At 42.5% G+C, this 17,016-nt stretch overlaps 1 protein-coding gene across 1 annotated transcript in view; it reads right to left on the bottom strand.

The window, feature by feature from the left end:
• Window positions 1-4,562, bottom strand: part of LOC122815687 — a 364,725-nt gene extending 360,163 nt beyond the window's left edge. Inside the window, exon 1 of the mRNA XM_044088392.1 lies at window positions 4,552-4,562. Coding sequence (XP_043944327.1) covers window positions 4,552-4,562 — 11 coding nt within the window. The remainder of the gene's footprint in view (window positions 1-4,551) is intronic.
• Between the last annotated feature and the right edge of the window lie 12,454 nt (window positions 4,563-17,016).

The following is a 17,016-nucleotide window of genomic DNA, read 5'->3' as shown; positions in this document are numbered from 1 at the left end:
TGTTAGGGGGTCATCCCATGTGGCCATCTTGTGGGGAATGCTGGCAATGCACTGGAACCATGGATAATGATACCTATCAGATTGAACACACACCCACTGAAGAATGCCATAATGAAGAACATGCACAAACTTGGAACATTGTAGAACATCTGTTTGGGCTGTTCAAGTCATGGTTCCACTGTCTTGACATATCTGGTGGAGCCGTGCAGTACTCACCAGGCACATGTGCACACATGTTTATAGCATGTGTCATGCTACACAGTATGATCCTGCAGAAACAGCTGTGGCAGGAACATCACAGAGAAGGAGTACACAGCCCCCCACCATTACCAAGGCCAATACAGGCACAGGGAGACTCAAAGGAGGAAACCCCCTGATCCTGCCCCTGTAGGCAGACATAGGCATGCTCAGTATGCTCTGGCCTTGGTAAAGAGGCAATGCATAGCACGTACACTGACACCCTAGAGACCCAGGGACTGACACCTCTCTCCAACTCTTATACACAGTAAAATGAATGCCACACGCATCACACTACCTGTACCTGATCATGTATAGGCTGTGTACTGCATGTATCTGACAGAATCAGCCCTCAAGCACCGTCCTCACAAGTGCTGCAGGCACAAGGTAAGTCACTCTTCTTAACAATAAATGAATGGAATAGTATGTTGTGGTAGCATAGCTATGGTATCGCTGCATGTATGTAAGGAAATGAGGTGGCCTACCGGGATAGCAGCAGACAACTGACAGCTATGTGGGACAACAGGAAATGTCCACCCAATACTGGCTTCTCCAGAGTATGCAATAGACCCCTATGTGACAAATCTCACTGAAGCATATGTGGGGGACTAACAAACTGGGGGGTCATAGGTCACATGCATATATGTCAATGTTGGGGTCCCATACTCATCCCTCAGCCTCCCCCAGCAAGTCAGCTGCAGAAAACCATAAAGAAATGTCTGGCAAAGGCCCACAAATGGGGACAATGATGAAATATTCCACATACAGACAGACAGTCAAATGTCTACCATTACATTCAAACCTTCAGTCTTGAGTGATATGCCAGTATTCTCCAAGACAGGCACAACACTATGCTAAATGGAACCAAAATGTAAAGCCAACATCTGCACAGTCTGTGGAAATATGTACAGTTGACAGGTATGTCTCCTCCAACACACCCGTGTTCCAATAGAAATGCAGTAACATTTATGTTTGTAGAGCAGTAGCAGCACAGCACACATTCCCAGGGCTGTCCCAATCAACTTGATAACTTGCAGCATGCCCACAATATGCAGGGGACAATGTGCTATGTATCTGCATGGTTAATACTCTAAGGATGTGGGCAGCACTTACTCTTGTCTGTATAGTACTGTGGTTGACAGGGTCCATGTTCCAAGACATTCTATGGCAACTATTTTGCATGTCAGCTACACCTACAGTAGTAGTTGTACACAATGTCCAGAAGTCAATATCTGTTACTGTAAAAAAGCTGGACAAGTCAGGGACAGGGGGCCACACATATGGACAGTACACAGCTCAGAGTAACCTACACAGTGCCTAGTAGGACAGCAGGTACCTGAAAGTCAGTGTACTGCCAGGTTATAAATGGCTGCCACCTTACTGTGTCAGCACTGACAAAAAAATCACAGGCCACCATCCATAACCCTGGAATGACCGGCTGTCACAGAAGGACCACAAGTATGACTTGTACATCTGTTCTGCTTGCCCTAAAATTGCATTTGCCTGCCAAACTATATGCAAAACAAGAAAGGTTCATGTCAAAACATCAGTGGAGAAGAAGATATCATACCCATAAGAAAAAGCAAGCAAATCCCAAACCGGTCTCCCAAGTGTCTGTGTTTGGCAGAACATTATTAACACCCTGTCCCCATGTATGGGCCTGTGTCTGACTGTCATATATGGGCCTGTCCAGATGTCAGTCTGTGACAGTTTGACAGCTAGGCCAACATGTAGTCTCATAATAACATAGCAACACAAACCATCTGAGGACCATAGCAGATGTAGTGGTGCACAGGTACACTCATATGTATGAAGACCATAGCCCTGTGTGTGATGTTACGGCGTCTACTCCGCTCACTCCAGAAATACAAATACATAACAGCAGCCACTATGGACAAAGCCTGTGATTGGACTAAAGAAGGACAAAGAAACACACATAAGGGGAAGGGGAACCACTGCCCAGACAGATGGAGAATGTGCACAACGGAACAACTTGTGCAGTAACATAGGTTCTCTGCAGTGTATGGAGTCAGGAAACATCACCCACAACTACACGACACACACCCACGTGGAGGTCCTCAACAAAACAAAAACCCAAACAAAGGACACCTCAGAGGCAAAAACACATGAGAACTCCACAGACATCCACACCATAGACCATGCATAGTCCACACCCAGTGTCTCGCAACCACGAAGGCCTTACCATAAACCCAACATATTACTCATATGAGGCTCCATTGTGAGACACACAGATATGCCTCTCTGCAGACTGGATAAGGAGAAAGTCATGCTTACTTATTTATCAGGTGCCAGAATCCACCATATCACACATGCACTCAAGTCACTCCACAACAGGTACTGTTATGACTCTGTCCCAGTCCATAGTGGTGTGAAAGATGTCAGATGTACCTCCCTGGACTATAGGAAGACAGACATGATTCAGCTTGCTGAATATGTGTCCCCTGCAGGTATGTCCATCGGCTTAAGCAGCATTCTACCATCACCCAGAATGATGGTGCACTACAAACAGAAAATAATTGTCAGTAACAATTGGCTTAATTATTAGTGTCATCCCAGGGGGATCCACTGCCTGGCAGCCTGGGAACATATGATCAACAGACTATGCTGCTTTGCTAGAGATGGCCTGCATCTGTCTCACTTGGTCTGCAGGCCTGTGGCAAAGGCCCTTGCTTCCCCCATAGTGCCTTTTTAGGGAAAGTGATGGGGTCCATGCTACCAACATAAAACCCTCAACAACACAAAAATTAAAGGCCATGCCACTAAACGCTAAGAGTCTAAACAGAAATATGCACTCAGTTTCAGCAGTTGTAACCCTGAAAGAGGGTGACATTTGTTCACTGACAGAAACCTGGGTCACAGCTGCGGAGAGCAACCCATCCTAACCTGGTCACTCATCCTATCACACAGCCAGACCTCAAAATGTGGGCAGCGAAGTGAAAGAAGGTGGAGTATAAATATATGTTAGACAGACACACACCTCCAGGCTGGTCAAACAGTCTGACACACATGAGACAGTGTAGGTAACCATTGACAAGACCCCTATGCAAATTATAGGTAGCCATAGGCCAACATATCTGACTCAGGATACCCACCCCACATATCTGGCCCTCTACAAATCTATCAAGATTCAACCCTTTACCCTGATCCTGGCTGACTTTAATTACCCAACCATTAATTGGAAAACCAACCATGCCAGAACAGAAATGCACAGAGACTCCCCATCTTATAAAATGTTAAATCCTTAGGACAGTTGCTTGATACCCCACAAGATGTGATACATATGCCAGACTTGGCAGTAACCAACATGATTAACCACTGCAGCACCCCTATGGTATCATCCTCCCTGGCAAGATCCCACATAAATGCGGTCACGTTCAATATCACCATCTCTCCTGATTCCCCTCTAGCCATGGAAAAATGTAAATGTCTCCCAAGCTAGTCACAACCACAAGAGGGATTGTATAAGCAGCTGAACAGTCCCCTGCCCCACTGGAGGAACAGGCATCAACGTCCAAATGTACACAAAGGTACTATACCAGTATATATATATATATATATATATATATATATATATATATATATATATATATATATAGGTCTAGGACCAAAAGGACATTTCACGGAAACACATTTCATTCTGCACAATTCACTGAAACTCAATTCACTGAAAACACAATTCACTGAAACACATTTCACTGAAAGTTATATATGGCCTTTTTCCCACTGTACTGTGACCCTGGAGTTAATATATATAATAAGGGGGGTGTGGGGGCATAGCCCCGCACCTATTTTAAATATTTTGAACTATATACATGGATACTTGCAATTCCAATAAGTTACTCTTTTCTGAACATAATATATATCCAAATGGTGCCCCCACACCCCTTTACTATATATAATAACTCCATGGTCGCACTACAGTGGGGAAAAGGCCATATATAACTTTCAGTGAATTGTGTTTTCAGTGAATTGAGCTTTCAGTGATTTGTGCACAGTCATTTGACTTTCAGTGAAATGTGCTTTCAGTGAATAGTCCTAGACCCATATATATGGATCCCCTACAGAAGACCGACAGTTCACAACACCAACACCCACATCGTCAACACCAAATGCCAGTCACATGAAATACCGACAACAGCGCTACTACAGAAAAAAGGAAAATAATATTTCCTTTTTTCTGCTAGTAAGTGGGGCAATGCCCCCAACACCCCCCTTAAATTTAATATACCGACTCCGAGATCGCACTACAGTGCATAAATGGAAATATTTCCATTTCGCACTATGGAAACTTACTGTTTCCCCATTGTCGGTATTTCGTGTGTCGGGCTTTTGGTGTCAGCGATGTGGGTGTCGGTGTTGTGAGCTGTCGGTCTTCTGTAGGGGACATATATATATATATATATATATATATATATATATATATATATATATATATATATACACATATATACATATATATGCATGGAATCAGAAATATGTGACAGGACAACATCATTGTCTGCAAGGGAGAGTAAACCTGTCTGGAAACATCTGCTATAAATGAACTACATAACAAAAGGATAACATTGTTGTCCAGGACCAAGAAGGAGCAGGTGCACAATATAGCAATAACCCACGCCTGGGTGTGGGTAATGCTAAATTTACCCACGGTTGGCGTGTTTGGTCCCAGGAAGCCCGAGGACCAAACAAAGCCAACCGTGGACAATTTTGCATTACCCACACCCAGAAGTGGGTTATTGCTATTATATGACATTATTTAAGAAAAGAAACTGTTACTTTTCTTAAATAACGGCATAGTATAATCCCCGTTTACTGCCCTTCCGCAGATGTCTGGCATCCGCGGCAGTTCTGATGTACTGAGCACCTGCGCAGTACATCAGAGTTGTGCAAAAACGGAGAAAGCAAGATCTCCGTTGCTTTTTTTTAATGTCTCGCTATGTTAAATGAGTTTAACATAGCGAGACACTTAAAATAAGCAACGGACATCTCCATTGCTTATTTTAAAACTGTCTCGCCATGTTAAATTCATTTAACATAGCGAGACACTAAAAAAAAGCAACGGAGATCTTGCTTTCTCCGTTGCTTTTTTTTAAAACACTGTCTCGCTATGTTAAACCCTTTTAACATAGCGAGACAGTGTTTTAAAAAAACGAGTTATACTAATGGAAAAAAGTCCGGGCAACCGGACCTTTTTCCATTAGTATATCTCGATTTACAACAGGCACGCTGACCAATCAGCGTGCACGTTTTGGGGGGGGTCATGGTATAATTGCAAGTAATCTCTCCTTAGCCTGAACAAACAAATAAGAGCACCAGTGAAATCCTCTAAAGGCAACTCCGAGTTCAAATTGCCCACATCTAAGACTGGCAATCATAAGGCCTTCCTCACATATGTCTGCATTCCCAAAGGAAGCTCCCAGATCAGTGCAGAACTGATGGTCAAGGACACCACATACACAAATGCTGTTGATATAGCCAATCTACTGACTGACAGATTCAGTGGAAATGTCTCCCCTCCGTTCCCCCCATGAGTAAAGCAGGACATCCCCTGTACCTGACCACTCAACCCTTATCACTGGGGAACAGGGCATCACTGCCCTCTCAAAGCCAAGAAGACAGCCTCCATGGGACATGAATATATACCAGGCTACAACATACATGAACACAGGCATGAACTGGCAGCACCATTACACACCCTTCTCAACCAAAGCCTGAGTACTGCCTTTGTCACAGCCAAGTGGCAGACAGCCACTGTCATCCCTTTACACAAAGGTGAAGTGTTCACTAATCCAGGATATTAAAAACCCATCAGCCTAACTAGCCTGATCTGCAAGGCCATGCAATGGATTATCATGGACCTCATTAACAGGGACATTGGCAAACTCCAAATAGTAGACCCCACACAGTCTGCCTCTGTCAAAGGGAGGTATGTCAGTGAAATCTGGTTGACTTTCCTGAGACAGCCACCAAAGGCATAGATGAGGGAAAGATGGTGCACACTGGCCACCTTAACTTGGCCAAAGCCTTACACACTATTCTCCACTTGGCTATAGTACATAAACTCTGTCAACTAGGCATCAATCCATATGTTACCAGATGGGTAGCAAACTGGCTCATTGATAGAACTCACCTAATCATAATAGGGGTAGCCAACTCAAGCAGTACACCTGCAATGAGTGGCATACAACAAGGATCGGTCTTAGGGCATTTGGTATATGGGATATACTTCCCTGAGGTGCAGGCCATTAACACTGGCCTATGTCTGACCAAGTTGGCAGATGACTGCAAGCTGGGAACAGTCATCAATTCCGAAAGTTATGTGGAAGTCCTACAACAGGGTCTCACCAAAACAAATTACTGCTGCCAGAAACATGGCCTCAAGCTGAATGCCTGCATATGCATCATCCCCTTCAAGGAGACTGACATCCCCATATATTATCACATTAACAACAATGCCCTATATACACAATCAGTAGTGAGGCATTTGGCCACCCAGGTTGATAGCAATCTGAATTCTGACCACAATGTTGCTTCTGTTGTACAGAAAGCTTCATAGATGGGCCAACTTAAAAGAAGGGTATCTCATCTAGGGACAGATCCATGTATTCTAACCTTATAAGGCCAATTGTTTTGCACAATGCCCCCTTCAGCATGTACCTCACAAAGTACATGAAGCAACTGGAGAGACCACAGAGGTTCCTCACAGGGAGAATCCAGGACCTCAAACACCTACCCTACACAGATAGGCTAAAAGCACTGTCCCTCTACTCAGTTCTATACAGACTTCTCAGAGGTGACCTCTGTCTGGCATATAAAGCAATACAGACCCTACTGGGATGGGACTGTTGTACATGTGGAAGTCAAGGCCCACTCAATCAACCTGTAGGTGCTGCATCAACCTGGTCTGTGATATCAATATGGCTTTTGGTGTGAGAGATACATGTCCCACAGACTCCCCCATCTGTGGAATGCACTCCCTGTTCACATCAAGCCGAGTACCTCAATACTTCTTGTGAAGCGCTCCCTGTATAAGTGCATGGGAAACAGAAAATACAGTCCTGTGAGTCCACCTGTGTCCCTGCTGGGCAGGGACTCTGGGTGCTGACATATTGTAACATGGACTACACTCTCATCTGCAAGGGTTATAAAGACTTCAGGGCCAATAGCCTACTATCATCAGATCAACCTATGAACCAATAAATAAACAAATGTCTGCCAGTGGTTCACCACATTACTCTATACTGCTCTGCTACTGACATACCAGGAAATCACAGTGCTATGTGGAATATACCACACATATTATGGACATCTCTGCTCAGTAGACTGCACTCTGTACCCACAGCATGATATGACTTTTCAGTTAAGAAGAATACCACACAAGCAGAAGATCCCCAGCTAGTATATCACTGAGGTGCTGGACTGTTTACACAGCTTCATCCCCCAATCAGCTGTAGCCACACCTCTCAACTGGCCGGATTGGGCGAGAATGTCAACAGTTTGGCTCATAAGTTTTGTCGGTGCATGATATATCTTGTATTTCTCAGGTAAATCGCTGTTATGATTCGAGGATTTCTGTCAGTAAGTAATGACACAATACATTTCTGTGTCAGACGTCATATATGTCAGTAAAATGTCTGCTAAAACAAATGTTGTTACGCTAGCAGCTTTCTATGTTTGTAAGAGCAATATTTACAGTATCTCCCTATGTTTGGGCCATTATCCCCCATTTTGGCAAGCTATCTCCAGATTTCTTGTACTAACAGGTTGAGAGGTATGGCTGTGGCAGACAAAAACCCGGACTGGAGTACATCTATATCTGGAATGAAGTCCCACGCTTACTGTAGAAAGTCATACTGGGCATGCTCCTACACTTAGAGAATTACAGCCCATGTCTAAAGCCACATCAGACTATATAACTGTATTATGCATATATGTCTTTGCACAGAGACAGCTGTGTACACCTTAACTGCCTCTACCCACATCCATCACACAGGATGACCTTCAGCTATCTGTAGGTAGCCCAGCCAAATGTGATATATCTGCATCTGTTGCGTGTGATACACAGACATATGTATGGGCAACATATAACAATATAAAGACAACAAACTGGAGCGAAATGACCTCAGTAAAATGACGTTTCCAAAGGCGCACAAAAGAGTTATTCAACTCAATAAAAATAGCGTTCCAAAGGCACTGAAAGGTTATTCAACCCAGTAGAAACAAAAGTTCACACTTTTCCAGTCCAGTAACCATGCACAATGACATATAATCCAAACGAAATATTTATTTGAGCTAGCAAACAGTAAGCGCTTTCACCATAGGGCTTTTTCAAACTTCAAACATATAACAATATTTCAAGCATACACACACATAGACATGGGGAAGAGAGAGAGAGAGAGAGAGACAGGGAGACACAGAGAGTGACTCATAGACAGGGATACCCTGAAAGGCATAGAGTAATGTCTTGCTGCAAACAATTGTATACCAGTTGTAACCAGATGCATGTGCCAGCATGAAGGTGAGCTCCATTGTGTGATACTTGCAGGGTAGGGGTTGTAATATCACATCACCTGCCTTTGTGTGTGTGTGTGTGTGTGTGTGTGTGTGTGTGTGTGTGTGTGTGTGTGTGTGTGTGTGTGTGTGTGTGTGTTTTTGTAGGTTAAAGTATTATGAGGCCTTTTCCACCCAGTACACTTCCCATTGCCTTACTTTACAAGATCTTCTGATGTCATTTAACTTAGAATTAAGAAAAAGAAAAATAATCTGGTTCCACACCGCAGTGAAAATCAATATGTCCTTTATTGTAGTAGGTAAGTGCTTTCTCGGAATAACATCCGCTTCATCAGACCAACAAAGACAGAATAGCAGTTACATTTTTAAACACTAAAACATCCAATCAAAAATCAGATAAAATGTGCATCATAGCTAAAAGCCATGTGATAAAATACATCTGTAGAATATATAGATTGTTAAAAAATTGAATAAAACAGACTAAATGAACAATATGTACTTAAAACTGGTAACAAATACAATAGTAAAAAATAATAAAAGATGGACTATTGAAACATATATGATAAAACATTAAAAGAGAGATCAATGCTTTAATGGCCATGCTTTAAGGAAGGTTTCAGGGAAACTCTGTTGTTTAAACCAGGAGGTTTATCAGCTTGAAAGCGCAAAATCCATTTCTGTTCACTAGATTCTGTTCTATTATTTATGTCACCTCCTCTCTTGGTACTATGCAGAATCTCTAGTACCATAAAGCAAATTTATGTTCTTTACCCTCTTTAGCTACAACTAGTGATAGTGCGCTGGTTTCATTAACATTCCTGATATCCCTAAGGTGTTCAAGTATTCTATCCTTAAACACCCTATTCGTTTTCCCTATGTAAAATGAGAAGCAGGTAGTACAATAGCAAAAATAGACAACATTTTTTGTTCGACAATCTGAATAAAAACAGTATCTATCTTAAAACCCAAAATGGATGTGTGAAATGATTACCAATATGTATATGTATACAGGCCATACAATTCCTACACATATATGTACCAAGTCTATCAGATATTATAGTTGATTTAGCATTAAAGGATCGATAACAGAGCTGACTCTTAAGTGATCTATTATTTCTAAAAGCAAAATTTGGCTGTGTGCCAATGACCCCATTCAACTCATGTACAATTGACAGAATATCACAGTTCTTTTTAATAATATCACATGCTACATGCACATTACTGGCAAAGGCCAATGGCATCCTTAGTTTATTCCTAGAGGTATCAGTGGAAGCATCACTTGAGAAAGTATTGTCAATATTATCCCTGTTGTTAATACTAGTGGGGAGGGGGGAAAAGTATGGCTGGCACTTACCTGATCTATGCCACCATCCTTCTGCTATTTGAGAGACAATAAGTTTACTACTATAGTCTCTTTCTAAACATTCTTGTTTAAGTGTTTGTAATGCAACAATGAGACCATCATCATCATTAAAATGTCTCATAGTTCGAAATATCTGTCCTTTCAACACATTGAATTTGTATGATTCGGATGCATACTGCCATAGTGTAGAACATTATTTTTTCTAACAGTTTTCTTATACAAAGTAGTAGACACAGTGGATAAATTATTTTTAGTAACTTTAACATCCAAAACTCTACTTCTTTATCAGAATATTCATAGGTAAAACTCAAAAAAGTATTAAACTGATTTAAGTATAAAAGAAACTCTTGTAGCCGCTGCTCTGAGCCATGCCACAACAAAAAAATATCATCCACAAAACGTTTATACCATTTGATGTTAACCTGTTATTTATTATTCGAAAGTACATGTTTAGCTTCCCAATTAGCTAGGGATAGGTTGGCGTAGCTATTAGAGTTTCTAATACCTCTAGGAATAAACTAAGGATGCCATTGACCTTTGCAAGTAATGTGCATGTTTGTTTGTGTCTTTCGGCCTTTCCCGGTTAAGGGTCGCCACAGCGGAACTCCGGTCTGCTAATGATTGGCAGTAGAGTTTTACGTGCTGGCTTGCCAGGCCTAACACACAACCTTCAATGAAGGAATGCTCGTTCACGCATGCCGCCACACAAAAGACGCTCTAACTGAGAATCGAACGGCCAACGTCTATCTGTGAGGCGACAATGTTACCACAGCACCACCACCGCAGTAATAGCATGTGGTATTATTAAAAAGAACTGGGATATTCTGTCTACTGTACATGAGTTGAATAAGGTCATTGGCACACAGCCAAATTTTGCTTTTAGAAATAATAGATCACTTAAGAGTCAGCTCTGTTATCGATCCTTTAATACTAAATCAACTATAATATCTGATAGTCTTGGTACATATATGTGTAGGAATTGTATGGCCTGTATACATATACATATTCGTAATCATTTCACACATCCCACATTTGGTTTTAAGATAGATACTGCTTTTTATGCAGATTGTTGAACAAAAAATGTTGTCTATTTTTGCTATTGTACTACCTGCTTCTCATTTTACATAGGGAAAATGAACAGGGTGTTTAAGGATAGAATACTTGAACACCTTAGGGATATCAGGAATGTTAAAGAAACCAGTGCACTATCACTACATGTAGCTAAAGCGGGTAAAGAACATAAATTTAGATTTATGGTACTAGAGATTCTGCATAGTACCAAGAGTGGAGGTGACATAAATAATAGAACAGAATCTACTGAATAGAAATGGATTTTGCGCTTTCAAGCCAATAAACCTCCTGGTTTAAACAACAGAGTTTCCCTGAAACCCTTCTTTAAAGCATGGCCATTAAAGCATTGATCTCTCTTTTAATATTTTATCATATATGTTTCAATAGTCCATCTTTTATTATTTTTTACTATTGTATTTGTTACCAGTTTTAAGTACATATTGTTCATTTAGTCTGTTTTATTCAATTTTTTAACAATCTATATATTCTACAGATGTATTTTATCACATGGCTTTTAGCTATGATGCACATTTTATCTGATTTTTGATTGGATGTTTTAGTGTTTAAAAATGTAACTGCTATTCTATCTTTGTTGGTCTGATGAAGCGGATCTTATTCTGAGAAAGCGCTTACCTACTACAATAAAGGACATATTGATTTCCACTGCTGTGTGGAACCAGATTATTTTTCTTTTTCTTGTATTCTCTGGTTTTTGCATCTGATTCCTTATTTAGTTCAAGGACTGTTTTCGTTTGGTAACTTAGAATTAACTTTGGACACTCATTAGCCCTATACGTTCTGTGGCACATGCGATAACTGCGTAACACTGTAATGCAAATAAGTAGTTTGGTAGGGGATCTAGTCTCAGTCCTGGCAAATGTGTTTGTAGGTGTGTATTTGTGTTTGTAGGTGAAAATATTTTGAGGCCTTTCCCACCCAGTACACATCCCATTGCCCTACTTTAGAAGACCTGTTGATGTCATTCACCTGAGATGTACCTTTTGACACTCTTCAGCCCTATAAGCTCCAGGCATGTGCAACAATTGCGTACCACTGTAGTACAAATGAGTAGATAGGTAGGGCTCTAAGCACAAAACTGCATGTGTGTGGGTGAGAACAATATCCTCTGTGTGTGTGTGTGTGTGTGTGTGTGTGTGTGTGTGTGTGTGTGTGTGTGTGTGTGTGTGTGTGTGTTGGTTATACCATTTTGAGGACTGCTCCACCCAGTCCATTTCTTATCACCCTACTTTACAAAGGCTGCTTAAGTCATTCACCTTAGATGTACCTTTGGACACATCAGTCCTATAGGCATTTTAGTATGTGTGATAAATAGACAGCACTATAGTATGCACATGTAGATAGGTGGGTGTTTGAATCTCAGTACAGCCAACTATACTACTGTGTGTGTTTGTGTGTGAAGCATTTCTTCTGTGGCTGTTGTGTGTGTTGGTTATACCATTTTAAGGCCTGTTGACCCCCTCTCCATGGAATTTATTTAAAGAGCCAGTTGATGGCATCCGCATTACAAGGACAGTCACACCTTTTCTAATACAAAGGCTCAGTGGCACATGCAGTAGTTACATCAGTCTTATTGTACATAACTAGAGAGGTAGGTCATATAATAGGAAATGTGTCAACTCTGTGTGCATGTGTTTTTCAATGCATGTCCCCATGCAGCTGTGTGTCTGTGTTTCAGATGGCTATACCATGTTAAGAGCCTGTGAAGCCACTATCGGCAATCCTAACAGCCCCTGCAATTGCCACCCACTTGAATAGTAGTCGCAGACACTGCAACACTATAGTATCTCTGTGGTGTTTGTGTTATGTAGACAGCAGTATCATTTGTACAACTAGGCAGGTTCAGGTTCTGCTATCAGTAAGGGCAGGTCGTGTGTGTGTGTGTGTGTGTGTGTGTGTGTGTGTGTGTGTGTGTGTGTGTGTGTGTGTGTGTGTGTGTGTGTGTATGTAGCAGTCTACCTGTGTTACGGCCACCAGCATACCTCTCAACCCCGCACAGAAAGACATCTGGTTAGATCCATATTGAAAAATGGGGCAAACATCAAACATTGAGCACAATCTTCACATATTGCTGTGACATGCATGGAAAGTAGATACCAGAACAGGTTATGCATGTAAACACACTTTCCAAAGTGTATGCGTCGTTACATGACAATAGCTGTCATCAATCTGCAATGTCAGTCATGATTTTCCCACAGTTCGCCATAAAACCACATTTTATGACAGACGTAAAGAAAGTATGTGTCAGAGATCAGGACAATCTGCAGACATATGCAGCGGTCACAGGTATGGCCATCATCTGTACCACCCTGCAGGTTGCAGTCCATGTTTGGCAAGGTGTGACCTGTGACAACAACTGAAACAGTAAAGAGGTCCCAAGACTGCAGGACAACAAAAATGTCATATGGTCCTGTACTGATTGCATAGAGCAGTTATTGCACAGCAGAAGCACTTCAATGTTATGACAAATAGTGTAAGCTAAGGTAATGTCACAGAAAGAAAGTGTCATATTAGCAAACCAGAGGAAGTTCTGTGTGTTATGTTTGCAGTGGCCATGGTATGTCTTGCCAACTGCCACACAGGTTACAGCTACAGGTTGTGCCCCACACTCCACATTTGATAATGTTGCAAAGCCATTCATTGTCACTTATGGGTGTGTAATATGTATACACGTGAAGCCCCTGTGACTACCTGGTGCCCCCAATAACCCACAAGTATGTAGGCATGCCTGCTAATTGGCTCCACCCACATATGTAGGCACAGCCTAAGGCTGTGTGAATGTAAGTATTTTGCACTCTGCCATTGAACCACAAATTGCTCTTAACACACTGCAATGAGCCATACAGTGGGTATGGAATGCTCTCAAGGTCCCAGCCTCAAGCTGTATGCAGACAACAGTGCCAGTATGCCATACAACAAGTATATGTCCCCACCATGTCCCACATCAGTGCCAACCCCATAAACACACAGACTGCAATGACAGGCCTGGCTACCCAAGATGGCAACGTAGTTGCATTCAGGCACCAAGTATTGGCAGTCATCAGGAATTGCTTGTATGTGGACATTACCTTTGAATAGTCCTCAGTCAGTAAAACAATCCCTTAGCAGTATGGTCAGTCTGCTATGCACCTATGCAGACATCTGCAATCTGTAAAGTCTATGTTAACTCCCAGAAAGGTCAGCCGTGTTCCTCAACACACACACACACACACACACACACACACACACACACACACACACACACGCACACACGTGCGCACACACACACACACACACACACACACACACATTGGCATTGGTATAAGATAATATGTGCTTTTATGAATATGTACAGTACAACCTGTGATACTACCCAAATCACTGACATTCACAATAGGTTTGCACTTGTGTGCATTACAAAACCCCACCCACAAATGCAGCTTGACCTGACATATGCATCCAGGTATGCAAAGGCTGCCACTATGAATGCTACAGTATTGATGTGATGACAACTGGGACCTTACATATATGCTCCTCAGCTGTTGACTCTGTGCCACCAACCTCCATGACAAATGTGGGGATGTGTGCCAGGGAAGCAGTGGCACCACCAAGGTTGGCAAGGAACTCCTCTGTTCGTGTCAGTGGTGCTTCTTTAGCATGGTCCCTGGGCACAGCTGCAGCCCTTTGCCGAGTATTGTGTATTGTCTGTAGCATGGTGTCAGACCTGTTCATAGCCCCTGCAATGGTGTCCAATGTTATTGACAGTCCCCACCAGTTCTGCCCATGGGGCAGTTTGTTGCCGCATGTACTGCCAGCTTCTCCCCAACAGTACCCTGTGATGTAGTCTCAGGGAATCCAAGATCACTGCAGTCTCAGACTCCGTGCATGGTGGGTGAAGTCTATGATACATCCCACCTGGAAGACATGAACAGGGGAACACATCACAGGACCACATACATTGACTACCATCGTGTAAAGACCATACACATCCACATTTGCTAGCACTATCCACCGCTAACACCCATATTATACCACTGCCATCTATCAGTACAGTATGTGTGTGGGTATTGTGAACATACCAGCATTACAGCATGCATTGCCCCTCTTATCCTGATGTGTCATGTTCCCCTTACTGAGGACCATTAATGTGCATAATCAACCATTCATTATTCACATCACACTGCACATGCAGCATTTGAGGACATCATAGAGGTTCCTCACCAGGGAAAACCAGGTGATCAAACAGCTACCATACACCTATAGGCTATAAGGCCAACCCTCTACCCAGTGTCATACATACTCCTCAGGAGTAACCTCACTGTGGTGTACGAGGAAATCATGGTCTCCACATTGCTGGGACTGCTTGCTGCATAAGTGCAGGTCATGCTCCACTGTGTTAACACACACACACACACACACACACACACACACACACACACACACACACACACACACACACACACGTACACCCTAAACCTGGTAAGTGACCTGGACTGGCCTTGTTGACAGCTCACATGTGTGTCACACACAATCACCCTGCAGTGGAATGAGCACTGTATCCACATCAGGGAGGGTAACTACCAACACCTATGCAGGTGTGACCTGGTGAAATGGATGGTTAACAGCACATACACCCTTCGGATACCACCTGTGTCCCTGTTGGATGGGGACATCAGCTGCTGCCTTGCATACACATGGGCTAACTTGTGGCCTAGGCATATGGCTGCTCATGGCTTATAGCCTAATAACTTGAGATGGTAGCAGGACTACCAGAAATGGCCTGACTGCTTTGACAGACTGTGTTGTTATGTGTCTACACACATCACTGCCATCAATTGCTGGGTGACCTCTATAGGCAACATTACAGTACCAGGTCATCCAGCCTACATCTGGCAAATAGGTGATTGGTATTATAGGTGCATGTGGACATTCTAGGAACATCTGAGATACACAATAACAGAGAATGGTGAATATGTGGGGTAGGGTGACTTACTCATAGGTGTCTGACATCTGCAGTACCAGACGTTCTTATTTTCTGAGTGCAGTCCTTCATGATCTGTCACTAATTTGCCAGAAAAACAAACTTTTATGGAGAGCATGGCCAAAATTGTGAGGCAAATATCAGGATATTCTGCAGAACCCTGTAAAGTTCAGAGGTATGCTGCAGAGATAACCATCAGGGATGGCTGTAGGTGTTGGACAGCAGACTAACATGCAACATGACAGTCCCAGAAGTGTTGTTGAGAGCTACTGTTTAAATTCCTATTTCCCATGAGTGCATCCCCCCATCTGCATTCCATTACATACTTAATTGTTTGACATACCTGGTATAGTGTTGTGCCCCTTTTTCAGAATAACTCCACCAAAAGTGTTGTGAATAGTCACAGTCTGTCTTCTTGATGAAAGTATCAGACCTGTTTAGCATAGGCATCGGCTTGCCTTTTGTAGGTAATGCTCATGAAGAGGTGATGTCCTGTGCACCAATTTATTGCTTCCATTTGCTAACTGCATCCAGAATAGCTGGGTTGCCTTACTATTAGCCAACATCATGATAACACAGTACTATAATTAAGGCCTTCATGTGGGCCTTGCCCCTTTTCCTGGCCTGTGAGGAGGACATTATGGAGATGTTGGAGCTACAGCATCACAGAAAGTAGGTGGAAATGCTGTCCACTGTTTGGATTGATCTGTTGTGTCCACAGTTTTGCATGCTATGTCTGCATACCTCTCAACCTCTTAGTGCATGAAATGTGAACACAGCACAACAAAATGTGTGGACAAAGGGTCACAAATAGGAAGAGATTTTAATTATTGGT

The sequence above is a fragment of the Protopterus annectens genome, chromosome 1.part1, assembly GCF_019279795.1.
Source record: "Protopterus annectens isolate FY-2018-M chromosome 1.part1, PAN1.0, whole genome shotgun sequence".
NCBI lineage: Eukaryota > Metazoa > Chordata > Ceratodontiformes > Protopteridae > Protopterus > Protopterus annectens.
The sequence above is the reverse complement of the archived record's forward strand: the minus strand, read 5'-3'. Positions and strand labels throughout refer to the sequence as shown.